This window comes from Cariama cristata, unplaced genomic scaffold, assembly GCF_000690535.1.
Source record: "Cariama cristata isolate BGI_N322 unplaced genomic scaffold, ASM69053v1 scaffold1214, whole genome shotgun sequence".
NCBI lineage: Eukaryota > Metazoa > Chordata > Aves > Cariamiformes > Cariamidae > Cariama > Cariama cristata.
In genome coordinates, this window is record NW_009612143.1 from 48,673 (window position 1) to 63,060 (window position 14,388).

Consider the following 14,388-nt stretch of genomic DNA (forward strand, 5'->3'; position numbering starts at 1 on the left):
AATGGACACAATTCTCATTGATGTCAAAGCTGTAGCTGCTCAGTATCTATAACTCAAGTTTCAGGCCTCTAAAACTGCACACCAAAAAATTAGGCCAAGACAGTACTTTTCCTTTTTTTAACTTATGGATACCTACATACTTGTATTATCCATCTCTCTGATGCTATTGGAGCATCTTTGCAAAATGCCTTGAAATCATCTGATGTGAATACAATACATTTTTGTATTTGAATTCTCCTTAAAATATTTTTATTCATTTTCTTCATTACATTTTGTTATGTGCTATCCTAGTGAGTTTTAGGTACACTGTGGTTTTAGTATCTTCAGGAGAAAAATACTAAAATCATTTATCAAACTAAATATGAAAAGACTTGGTTTCTAAAGCTGAAAATATCTTGGAGCATAATTATTTTTTTTTTAGTTTTTGAATTACTGACATTCAGTAGCTATCAGAGCCACAACTGAAGTTAGAAAGTTGTACTTCAGTGTGCTTATCAAATGATTATGGTATAAATGTTTTCCTTAGCACCCAATAATGCTGAGGCTTAAAACTGTCTACTGTCTAAAAATTATTAATCCTTCTAGCATATACTATTTAGGTGTTGGGGGTTAAAAATGCAAATCAATTATAAGGAGAAACAATCCAAAATTAATAGATCTAGTGCCAAAACAGCAAAAAGCAATCATGATTTGTACTGTTCTTGAGTTTTTTTGGACAGCATATTATCCCTATCCGTCCAGCCTGTGGTCTGCGTCAGTTTCAGTGACTACAGAAGATGAGAGAAATATTGGCAAGTCAGGTCCCATGAGAAGTTACTTATTACTGTGCAATGGGTGTAAAACTCTACTATCCTGATTTGCTGCATATATCTGTCACAGAAGTTGAGGCAATTTTATGATGGCCATATTTCCACTCCCCATAAGGGAATAAGAATAACGTAAGGAAGAATAATAGTACTGAAATACACTTTGGCAATCCACCTGATGCAAACACTGCCTTCCATCTGGTTCTGTCCTCTTAGTTACAACCTGGAAATGTCATGATAGAGCCATTTACCAGAGTTTTACACCACTCTTGGGAAGCCAAGGTGGCTGTTATTTCGCTCACTGTAAGGCCTTTCTGCACAGCCAGGATGATCGAAGGAGCCTTGGTTCATGTAAATCTGTGACAGATTACTTATTTCGTGCCAACATTTCCAAAGCTTTTGCAATTTAGACACAAGTCAGAGAACGAGCCAGGAAGAAAACAACAAGAAAAAGATGATTGTGTTTGTATTTGTGTGCACACTGTTAGGATTTCACAAATAACCTGTAAAATAAATAAAGCAGTCATTTGAGAGAACACTCCAAGGAATTTACCTTTCAGATGCCTGGTTGATGGCATATGAGAAACGATTCAACATGCAGAATAGTAAGGACATAATGGTATATCATGCTACTAGGATACAGTGAATTTGCATTTTTTATTGCTTTTATATCGGAGGAATGCAAAGAATGTGGCACTGTATTACACTGTTGATCTGTTGGATCCAAGAATGAACAGTTTACAGTCTGCATTTTCACAGCTTAACCCATTACATGAGGGTTTGACCTTGGCCAAAATTCTGAAAGCTGTCTACATTAGAAATTTCCATTGCCAAAAGTCATCACAGACGTCTGGCAATCGTACTATATCACTGGCACACAGTTTTTGCTGCTTTTATCAGTACCATAAATTCTCACTGCAAAAGGCAGCTTTGCAGAAGATATGATGCATTTGTATGTGGAAGCCAGAATCTTGCAGCTGCTTGCATCACTAGATACCTGGAGCACATCCGCACAGGTGTTTTGCCTGCATGAGTAAATTATGTGACATCTCTTTTCTATGATGTAGAAAAGAAAGCTCTTAACATTAAAAATGAGGAAATTAGTGAAAACACAGTATGGGTCAGTTGGGAAAATAACTTTTTCTTTTGATTTTATTACTTCTACAAATAAAACCTCAGCTTACAGTTCTATAATTTTACTTCTGTTTACAGGGCTGTTTATCACATGAAATATTTAAGATTATTCCAGTATGTCTTGCCCCACCAATTACTATTACATGGAAGACAATAATCCCTGCCCCATAGGTACAAAAGCCTCCAGATGTGAAAAGTTAAAATAGAAAAAGAATTTCATATGCTATAGAGCTTGTATTTAATTTTCATTATATCAAATGGTTATTTTAACAGGAAAGATTAATATATCATTGCAACTGAAAATATGCTATACTGCAAATTCTTGTAATATTGCCATGATACACGCTACGTTCTTATTGCATTACCTATAATGGAGTCTTGATATACAGAGTTAGTAAAGCTGTAAGTCACTGAATTTTAAATCCTTCTTTTTTTACATGTATAGATTTTCATCCCAACATTTAATCATTCACAGTCACTGCTCAGATGTGGAAAAGAAGTAGTATTAACCCCATCCTGTAGCTCGCAGTAAGCAGATTAAAATATCAGTACCACTTTCATTGAAATATATGGGAAGACCTGTAATTTCATGTAAGCAAGATCAAGTTCCAAAAAGCCGTGAAATGTACTGAAGTGTTTGTGGCAGAAATACAGAACTTTGATCTCATAGTCCTAATTCAAACATTAAATACTAGATTGTCTTCCTTCTCTCTCCAAAACATCTGGGAAAGAGAAAATACAAAGTAAAGATAAAAGAAGATGAATGCAAAGGAAGGAAGGACTCACTATAGAATATTGCTATAAATCCCTAACTTAACTTCATTCCTCTTTTTAATACTTATTTCTTGGTAAATTAATAGCAGGATTAGAATTAATAAAGAGAAATATCCAGACCTGTGTGACTAACGTGCAGAGGCTAATGAAACAAGATTAAGAGAAAATGAGCTGGTAATCCTTTGGAAAATACAACATACTTGTATTCCTCTTTTACTTCATGTTTTGCCACGAAGTTCTATGAGAAGTATGTACAGACAGTGACACATCATTCATAACAAATATTAGTAGGGACTATAGGGCAGTCACCTGTGCATAGGGGTAATCGGAACAGTTGATTTGATGGTAAAATCTTCTGAACAGGGCATGTTCTTTGGATATATGTCTCTGCAACTCTTATGCTGTACTAGGGCTTTGTCTGTAGTTTTTAGACACTCTAAGACAATAAGCATTAAGGTAAGAAAAACTTTGGCACAATCAAAAGCTAAAGCATTGCAATATAGGATTTTAAAGATTTAGAATCTTCTAAGAAAAAAGAAGTAGAAATAGTTACAGATAAAAGAATTTGCTGCCTAGGTAGTCTGCTACTTGTATGAAGAGTCACTGAAAAATGAGAATTACTAAAAAGATAAATTCCTTGGGACAGGAGCCTCACCTCCTTATCTGTAAGTGTACACATAAAAATAAAAGTAAACTATCCTTTGAAGAACAAAAAAGCAGAGACAAGGTGTCTGTGTATGATTCCAAGGTATCTAAAAATGTAGTAGAAGAAAACAGGAGCGTATTATTCTCTGGAAAAAAGAAAACTTAATTTAATGAAGCTCTTCATTAGCTGAGAGAATGAGTTAACTCAATTAGAATTCTTCATTTGAGCTGTCTTACTAAGTAGGTCACAGCAAGGAAATATATGGTCATATGGAAATGGAGAATTGCTCTTGTAAAAATATAGATTTAAAAGTATATATTTTTACCTATGAGGTACATTATGATAAACAGCAAGAAAAATAGGCCAGAGTCGCCTATATTCTATATTCACATTTGACATATGTGTTTAAAACTGAGACGAATGATGTTCCTGAAATTCAGCTAGTGGGGGAGACTCCATATGTGGCATTAGAATATCACATATATTTGTCATCAGAACTATATGTAAGCTTACTGTGACATGGTGATTTTTTTTCTGTTTCTTTGAAGGGAAATATCTGGGAACAAATTCTGAGAATACCCTTTCTCCTGGAAATAATTAATGCTGTCCCTTTCATTATCACGGTAAACATATTTAAATTAATACATTTGCACATTGCACTTTCAAAGCTGCGCAAATAATTTAATTTTTATTGAAGTAAATTTGAATCTTATGTGGATGACAAATTTGTGCCTGTGAGAACAGAAATTTGTCAACAACAAGAAGATAAGTTTGCTACTTGAATGAAGTAATAATACAGATCACTTTCCCCTTCCTTCTCAATAGGGGACAAACCAACCCAAAGCTGTATAACTCAAACTACAGCACAATCCATAAAATAAACCAAGTAGATATAAAAATCTAAGAATCTCTGGTATCTGCACTGAAAACTAACTGTCTTTATTTTGTCAAATTATCTGACATACCGTTAATCACAAGGCAAGAAAAAATGTTATCCAAAGCCATATCTCACACTAGAAACACATTAATAATAAGTATTTTTCCCAAATGTTTCATTGCTGCTTGAATAGAAAAGCTCTATTCTTGAATAGAAAAGCTTTTAATGAATTTGTTAATTTTTCTTTCAGATTTTCTGGCCAGTCCTAAGAAACCTGTTTATTCCTGTATTTTTAAATTGTTGGCTGGCAAAGCATGCTTTAGAGAATATGATTGTAAGTAAGACAAAGGAAATAACTACTTTAGACTTTCTATTTTTTTTTAATATATTATCTTTAGTGGGATTTTGGCAGTACAGTCCACTGTCCAGCTTTAATAGGAATTAACCAGATCTGCGTTTAGATTACACAAATGGTCAAGCATCGCTAAACTGCTTTCTACATCAAAATTGTAAAAGTGAAATCTCAATTAGTATAAATTGTTACTGTGCCAATAAGGGAAAGTTGGAATGGCTCGTTCCTTTGCTACGCTTCCATTCATACACAATTGCAGGGAACTCAACTGCTACGCCTTAATAGGTCTTTGCAGCTTGTAATTTGTAACCTAGACATGAGCAGACAGACCTTAAGGCAGCTTGCAGTAGTATCAGAATTGTGCCAGGATGAACAGACAACTAGTTAAATAATCACAGAATCACAGCTGGCTCTCTTGCGCCCTTCTATATGATCAGCAAATTCTAAGTGCATTTGAATGACTGCATTTTATCAGGGCAGTATATAATTCCTTTACAGAATCAGCTCATGCCTTATTATTTCAAAGCTAAAAATAACACCTATTTTCCGTTAATATAGAATGATCTTCACAGAGCTATCCAACGCACACAGTCTGCAATGTTTAACCAAGTCCTCATTTTAATATCTACCTTACTATGTCTTATCTTCACTTGGTAAGTGGCCAAAACCCCTTTGTTTTTATTATATATATTGGCTTTTCTTCCTTTACTACATGGTGATAAAACAGGCATTGTGGAAATCATGCACTGAAGTAAAAAGAGTAATATACTTGCAGTGAAAGTGTTAGCTAGCATTTGGTACTACTAGGGTTCTGATACCTGGGGTTTGGAAACAGAATATGCATGCATGGGAAAGGGAATCATTCTCACTCTAGGAAGGAAGTATAGATGATGCAAAACCACAGGAAAAACAAGTGGGGGAAAATTGACATATGTACCAAGAGTGCAATCTCAGCAGAAAAGCCACTCAGATTTGAAGAGTACCAGCAGAAATACCCATATTAAGGTCATCTTGCTCTGACTGGTGGAACAGAGAGAGAAAAATATGCAAGATCTCAGTCTTATCAGTCTGATGAGCAAGTCAGGTTCCCATAAGGAGTACAGGGGACAGCTGTTAATAATCTAGATTACAGAAAGTGCCAATTTTATTAATCTAGGTTACAGAAAGTAGTGGATGGTAGGTTCAAAAAACAAAAATGTGTTACTCTGAAGAACTTTTTGCTGCAAGACCTTGCGAACTTAAATTTACAGGAGTTTGGGAAGCATGGGAAAAATCTTTTGAAGGCATTAAATATAAACATCCTTGGTTAATGAAATTCATGACCTGCAGATTATTGGAGGCTAGGAAAAGATCCACAGGAAACACTACTTGATTGGTCTGATTTTATACTATGCCTTAGAGATCTCTTGTTGACCAGGGCTGGAGACAGATAAAGTAGACTCCATGAGTCTTTGGTCTCACCCAATACGGTCATGCTTACGTTTGTATAAATGGGCAGTGGTTATAATGTAGCTTGGTAGCTTACTTAACATACAGAATTTTCTCAGCAGTAGCGCCTGAGAAGTGAGTATCATATATTGTGCAGGGGGGCGGGAAGTAGAGGAAGAATGTGTGTGTTACAAGACAGTATACAAGGGGGCAGTGAACAGAGAAGATGATTCTGTGTGGAAAGGCTAAATCACCTGTATTTATTTTGTCAGACAGGGTGCTTTTAGCTCAGCACACTGATAAAGTTTGGTCTGTCATTTTGGGGACAGTGATTTGATTTTCTCTTACTTTATTTCTCTAGCTTGTTTTTGTGATAGCCACTGTTACGTGCCGCCTAACCCTTTTGGTAATAACAGTGTAAATTAACATATGGCCTTTTCCAGTGTTGTCCCTCTTTGTCCTTTATTCAAGAAGAGGAGTTTGTTCTAGTGGCTAAATGAATGATCCAATTTTATCCTTTGTCTTATGCCCACACAACTGCATAATGACAAATGCTACCAGTTCTAAACAGTAATGAACTTTTGTGAGATTAAATTTCCTATTGACTATTGTGGCCCTTAAAGAGGAAATTTTATATGAATAAGGACTACAATACTTGAACTAGAATGCATAAAATTCTATCACTTGGACATTTTTAATTAGCTCTAATTTTGCTTTTTAATTTTTTACAATACAGAGCACTCTTGAGTAAATATGCTTTCACCTTTCTAACCTACTTCAGTATTTTACTGAACTGCTGAACAAAATATGTATCCAGTTCTCACTGAAGTAAGCTAGTTAATGAGAATGTTTCCTAAGAACTCCGTGTGATGATCCCTGGTTGAATAAGATATAGAAGCTGCACCTAAATAGAACATCATGCTCACCACCAGGCATTTTGATAACTGACAGTAAAACATGCAGAAGATGGCAAGCTTACCTACAGTAATGATATCTGGTCTCAACAGCCACAAATACCAGCTCATTATAGATCATTATATACTGACCTAGTATTGACCCTGCTAGACTGCAAAATAAGCTAAATAGGATGAAAACACCCAGTAATGCAATAAGTAAGGAAATGAAGCACTTTTGGAATGACTAAGAATAGTTGTTGAAGCATCTGCAGTTCTGTTTAGGCAATTGTTACTATTGCTTACATGAACACACATAATGGCATTTTTACACTTTTTTACCCATCTCTGTATGATTTTATATTATAGAGCATATTTTAAAAATATCTAAAAAATTCTCTACAAACAGTCAAAATCAATTAGCTTAATGTCTTTGATTATGTTATTTATGGTGAATTCGAGACAGTGTTTCATTTTAAGAGACATCATTTAGAGCTTACATGAGTTTCTTCATGCTGAAAGAGGAGCAAAGTCCATTTCTGGAATCTGTCCACTTAAGGGTGGCTTTCACCAGGCTGATCTTTCACATTTTCTGCAACAGTAACCAAGTATATTCCCCCCAAACACATATGGGAGCCAGCGCTGGACTTATCCATACGTGTAATGGAGCACAACACAAAAAAATTTTGAGCTAGAACCGGTCTGTTTTCCTAACCATGTTTTGGTTACGTTTAGAGATACTGCCTTGGTCCATGAAGTACCATGGCTTCAGTAATGCAAAATTAATAAGCCTAGATTAGTAGCTCCAATACAGTACTTACAATTTCAGAGCATTTTCCTCTTATATTCAGTACCACAGGGACATGTTCGTGGTGTGCTTTTGGCGCCACTGATAGCTACCCTCACCGTACCTTCCTGCCGACCAACGACTTTCAGGCACTACGTGGATTAAATTGTAGTACGACAGCCCTTCATAGTTCCTGGTTGACAGGCTTGCTTTTACCATTTACTTCAATAGGAACATTGGCTTCTCAGCACTTCTGAAGTCAATATAACTTTATAACACGGGGTCCTTTTCAAAACCATGCTTTTTTATCAGACACATAGAAAGAGGCAGCATATAGCTTCGTATGGGGATTGCACCATTTTATAAGAAGTCCAAGATGGTATGAAGCCCAGAAAGACTCCTCTTTCTGCTTCCATTTTTTACCAGTTCAGTTAGACTGGTGCACTCAGAAAGTACAGCAAAAGTGCTTTCTTACTGCTTAAAGTGAGACTGAAACCTTTTGTAAGTCTTTTGATGGTCATTTCTGTAAGAAAGTTTAAAACAAGTAAATGCTGAAACATATCTGCTTTCCAGTGATTAGTTCATATCTAAAAGATATGCTGCTTAATCAATTTTTCAGAATTTTGGGTCTATTTTAAACATATTTAAAAGTAGGTTTTTGCTGAGGTGTGAGAGAGATGCGTTCTTTACTTCCTAGTACAATATCAGAAACCTGTAGTTCTGTAGAGAGTATGAAATAGCAGGATATGTACAAGCATATTGAAGCTGATGTCTCCACTGATAATTCTAAAAGTACAATTTTGCTGCAGAATGTATAATATAGGATCTTTTCAGAGAGCTCGTGTGTTTACAGAGTAAGAGGATATTTATGTCAGAAGATACTTATATCTGGTATGGGTGCAAGTTCAGTGAGCAGGAACATACCTCTGCCATCTATCTATCTAGCTGGAACTGAAATTATGCTCTGTCAAATATGGAGGAACAGTTCAGTCCCAGTCACTTAGAAGTGCCTCAGCACAGCCAAGACCCTGGGGAAGAACCTGGCTAGACCTCCTGGTCTCCCAATGGTTTACAGTGGAGGGAGAAAATTTGATATGTCTAAGCTGAGAACATTTTTACTTGTTCTTCTAGTGTGTTAGACAACAGCATTGCATTTGTTACCGTTTGACTGGTCATCTTTCTCAACAGAAACTTACTTTAAAGATCAGTTTGAGGGATCTATACTACTTACAAGAGCTGCAAGAAAATGGCATATTTATAGAAAACATTTTAAAAAAAGATAAATGCATAAAAGAAGCTCTTCCTCATCAACTTTGCTCCTGTCTGCATATAATAAGTATTTTTAAAATAACTTCTACCATAGCTAGCAAAAAACCCACAGAAAATTAGTTAAATTCTGCCTGATACATGTCAGCAAACCCATCAGTTACATCTCCACAACAGAATCTTATAAGTGATGGTTACACATATAGACACGTTCCAACTCATGTCTTATAACTCAGGTGTAAGCTTTCAGATGAAAAGTTGAAATCATAAATAATCTAATGTTTACAGCCAATTAGCTAATCTCACAGTTTTTAGATATTATTCAAGCTGTCCTTTGCACTCAGAATATAGTAGGAAAAGGCTCCTTCTGTATTTTTGTATACAGTTTACAATTTGAACATTGTTACAGAACAAACTAATCACATAACAAAATTTTTGCTCTATTCCACTCTTTGATTTTTGATGATAATTGTTGATGGATCTGGGAGTAGAACTCATTTGCAGATCAATACATTCATGAGACCAACTCCATGTATCTGTAGTTTACAGATGATATACAAGGATTTTTTTTTCCCTTTTCTTCTGATTTTGAAGACAAATTGGGCTATCCAATAATTTTTCTTTCTTTAAATACCTCAGTGGCCTCCTAACCAGAGCAATTGTACATCTATTAAAAGATGTGTACTCCTATATGACAGACTGTTCAGCAGTTACTGTTGACAGAGTTCTAGTGAAAGTTACAGACCTAGTCAAACTGTATGTTGTGTCATTTAGCTAATGGATATTTGCACTTGTTTGTCAAATGGAATACTAATTATTTCTGTAAACTGTACAAGACGACACATAACAGTGAATGACTATTTCAGGCATCTTTCTGTGACACAGTGAATCATCTATTAAGACTTATTTTGCTTTTTAAATCATCATTAGTCATGTATCACCAGTGTAGAATGATTAGCTTGTGAAAAAGGTGGCTACAAACTGTTTGAGATGGATATTTATTTTTTTCATACTGAAGACTAAGAAGCCTGCACAAACTTTGCTTATATCTTCATTGAAAGCTCACTGAGGTCAATCTTAGCATTTTTTTACCCTTCAGTGCTTTTGACATCAGAAAATGAGGATGTTCCCACACACTAATTTACAGAGTAAACGTAGTATGCCAGTACTGTAGCGTCAATGTCAATTACAGAGTCAACATTCTCATCTGAGGAAACAGTATGAGTAAGTTGCTTGTAAGGATGAAAACAAATCCAGACAATGATCTAGTGCCAACAAGACAAATCAAGACCTTCAGATTTGGAACGCTATGTAACAGAAAAAAACCAACCAAACAAAAAAGGATTAATCTCCTGTAATGTTAGAGAAGATAAGGCATCTAAGTGCTCCAGTTCCCTTTATTATCAATAAGTAGAGACAGGCACCTCAGAGGGCAATGCAGATCTGAAGGGAACTAAATCACCACATGGAGGTCTGTCCTTCTCTACCCTTCTGTGTGGATATCAGGAGCCTACAGGGGCAGTTCTCCAAGAAAGATGCCTAGCATTAAGTAGGATGAAGTTGAAGAGTGTTAGTGGATTATGTAATGTAGAATAAAATGTGGTTTTTTGGGTCTACAGTTCTTTCTGTGATGTTACATTTTATTTTACTGCACTCTCAGTACTCAGGCCCAATCTCAGTTTGATTTAGAGAAATTTTCTGCATTCAAAAGTAGCACAAAATTAAACTGTAAATCTGTCATTTAGTTTGATCAAATCCAGTGATTCTAAAGTGGTAAGGCACATGAAGTCTCAGGATCCAACAGACTAAACAGGAGTTACAGAATTTAAATCCCACAATATTACAGAACATTAGTTGAAAGTTCTAAGTAACTGTAAATAATACAAAATAAATTATTCAACTATTACAAGAATTCCACAAAGTATTAAAATAATAGCGGTTGTGCTTTTCTTGCTCTGAAATAAAGCAGATCTGTCAGGAACTTGCTCGTTTCAAACAAAGGATCTCTGTTTTCTGGTTTGAAATATTCCTATGCAGTGCATATCCAAACATAAACAAATAGATCTAGAAGTAGGCCAGGTAGCACATGTAGTACCTTCCAAATCCATTGTACCAACTTCCATCCTACCCTTGTCCTGTTTCTCAGTTGCTGGAATCAGGGCAGCATGTATGGGTAGTTTTCCTGTGAGTATACACAATTAGAATTGAGGTCTACTTCAGACACTACCTTAACACTTCCTGAAGTAATGGAACAATAAAAAGGTTGTGCAGTCTCTGGAAGGTCAATAACAAAAAATTTCTTAAAACATCCATTTATTATTTGCAAACAAATAATCTATAAATTCAATTAGAGTTTATCTGAACTATTGCCTTCTGGGAAAAACTGTGTGCATGAACACAAGGAAAACTTTTTCATAAACTTTGGTAGGAGAAAAACATATTGCATACAGAGTTTATCTTTTCTTAGGTATAGAAATTTCTAAGGTGGCTTTGCTAAAATCTGCTCTATAAGCAGCATGTGAAAACAGAGTGTTGCCACAAATAGTTGTCAATATAGATTATTTAAATGAAACACAAATTCAGATAAAACTGTTTCTAATGGAATATGGACTTACGGGATGAGCCACACCTTTTTCACTTTTGCTAGCACTGGGGATCATTCACTTACATCCATATTATTAGTACTTAATAGCTAAAGCCTTTGAGAAGGTTTGATGAGAAAATGTAATTAAAAATTACAGGGACAAAATGTAATAAAAACCCCAACTTGTTTCTTGTATTAATGCCTTTGCTTATTTTTATGCAACTATTGTATTGTGACATCACAGAAATATTACCATATATAAATTTATTCCATTTTCTTTTCTTTCCTTTGGTTGATAGTGTGGTATCTGTCATAATACATTTTAAAAAATATTTTTATACCTTCAAGTTCGAGAGTTCAGATCTTAAAAAAGCATATGAGTGATTAGTGCTGTTAGAGAGTGCTGCTTAAAGAGTATAGGATAAGGACTTATGCTACTGAAAACTGGTTAGTTGTTTGTGAAAGGCAGAACAGAAATCATGTTTATTGTAGGGTGAGCAGAAGTATTGAAGCCAATGAGAAGTCTTTTTGGCTACCTATCAAACATGGTTTCTATGGAAACCTAGATAATGATACAGTGAGTTTCATTCTATTTTAGTTATTAATTTGGTAGTGACGTAATATTTCCTTTGTTAATCTTTTTAGATGTTTCTACATAGTTATTTCTAAAATAATTAGGTCAGTATCTTTCACATGCTACATGCAAGGAATTCTTTGTGCAACTGATGTAATGGAACATTCAAAACTAGACACAGACACCAGTGAAATTAATAATAATTTGAATAGCCTATTTACTGTAGTCTGTGGAACAAAGTCATAAAGGTTATAGAGTTCAATCTAAATTATCTTCTGAGTGTGAGAGATACATTTGTAGTCATCTTGTCTTCTGAAAATAAAAAATAATCAGACTAAATGGTAGCTCAGAAAGCTGCCCTTCACAAAGCCTCTGTAAAATGGAGTGTTGACAACAGCTTATTTATAAGCAAATCCTCCTTTTTTTAATATGTAGAGAAATATTAAATTAAGGAAGTAAACAATATGAGAGATTTCTGTTGTTTTATTGCACCCTGGAAGATGAGTCGGAGCTTCAGGTACTTGTGATCTTTTCAAGTTACAATCAAAGCTTTGCTGATTTTCTAGCACAGGCTGCAGATCATTTATTAACCTGAAAACCAGTAGTTCCAAACTGAATTTAGATAAATGTGGGGAAAGTTAAATTGAATAAATTTGAAAGACAAAATATACTTATCCATATTTTTTGTTCTATATTGTTGTACTACACAATATTTTAATACTTCATATGGTATGTAACTCTACATTATAGGTCAGGTAAATCATCCTTCAACAATTAATGCAGTAGCAATTTCACAATCTAGTAGTGTGTTGTTTAAATCAGTATTTTTAATTGACACTAGGAAGAATTTTCAGCATGGCTTGCAAGACTTCTACTTTTGTTGGGAATTAGACATTAAATTCCTTTATATTCTGAACGTTCCAGCCTCTGTGAATCATTTGTGATCATTCTCTTATAATAATTATTTTTCTGCTATGTGAAGGTACTGAAAATTCAGTAATCAGAATATGCATATTTAAGTAAAGTGTAAAAATAGACTCCAAAACAAACTCCTGCCCAAGAAGGAGATAAAATGTTTCTCAGGTTCTTTCCCAATATTTTCCCCAATAAGTTTCATATGATGTAAAAATGTCTCTCAGATGCCAAATGCAATAATCTTGACAGCTTTTCATTAAAGATACATTGAGAATGTTTGGGATACGCAATATTTTGCAAAACATTATGCACTCTGAATATGCCATTGGGAGAACATTTTTCAGCTTTTACTATCATCTTGTAATACAGTAATAATATTACCAAATAACATGACAAGCAAAGGTTGTTCTGGCAGCAAAGACCAATTACCATTATGAAAGGAGGACAAAAAGTAAATGATTTTGAGACATAACATTTGGACTGTTAGAAATACAATTCTAAAAGATTGCATCTCTATAGCATCCTTTCTTTAGCAATCAATATTTTGAATTTTGTGGGAGATAACAAAAATCAAGCTACTGCTAATATTAACTAATGATGGCTTACCAACACATGTAACGGAACAAATAGAATTTCTCAAAGTTAGTCTAAATGCAATCCTTTCCTTGTTCGTTTGCAATAAGGTAGCACAAGATAGAATGACTGTAAGGAATATGTAAAGTCTTAGTAATATTAAAAATTATATCAGCAAAACCTGCTTTAATTTTCTGTGTCACATTGATGTACACAAGGACAGAACTGGGGCCACAACATATAACTCTGTAATTGTCACATGAACCCCATGACATAATAAGGGGGGATTTGGTGAAAATCTAGAAGTGATTATCCAAAGAGCAAGGACAAATAAGGAATGTCAAAGATAAATAATGCTATATTCCCTTACAAAAAATCAATTACCGTATTTTAATTTGTGCCAGTATGCATTTGAGATATGTATGTCTTCAAAGGTATCAGCACTTGAAAAAGATCCACAGAAAAAATGCAGTCAGAAGAAAGGCTTCAGAGATAAATACCCTTGCTTCCATAGGGAGCTACGGAGGTAAATTCAACAGGCATGCAAAGGCATGCAAATCATTAGGATGTGGGTTCTCTAGTAAGTTTTCCATTGGTTTATAAACACACATGCACACCTACACCTACTGCTGAATTGCAGGCTTGAAAGTAGGTATCGTGTGTGAAAATGTAAATGTTACATATGCAAAATATGCATGTTACCTTCAGAACAGGGGTGACAAGAATAACTTTGGTAAAATAAAATGCTGGAATAAAAGTCAATCTGGAATACAGCCAGA

General features: G+C 34.8%; 1 protein-coding gene across 1 annotated transcript in view; it reads left to right on the plus strand.

The window, feature by feature from the left end:
* LOC104160376 (potassium channel subfamily T member 2-like) overlaps positions 1-14,388 on the plus strand; it is a gene marked incomplete at its 5' end in the record, with an annotated part of 47,947 nt that overhangs the window by 13,655 nt on the left and 19,904 nt on the right. Inside the window, 3 exons of the mRNA XM_009698483.1 lie at positions 3,909-3,983; positions 4,488-4,571; positions 5,148-5,242. Of these exons, the coding sequence (XP_009696785.1) occupies positions 3,909-3,983; positions 4,488-4,571; positions 5,148-5,242 (254 nt within the window). The remainder of the gene's footprint in view (positions 1-3,908; positions 3,984-4,487; positions 4,572-5,147; positions 5,243-14,388) is intronic.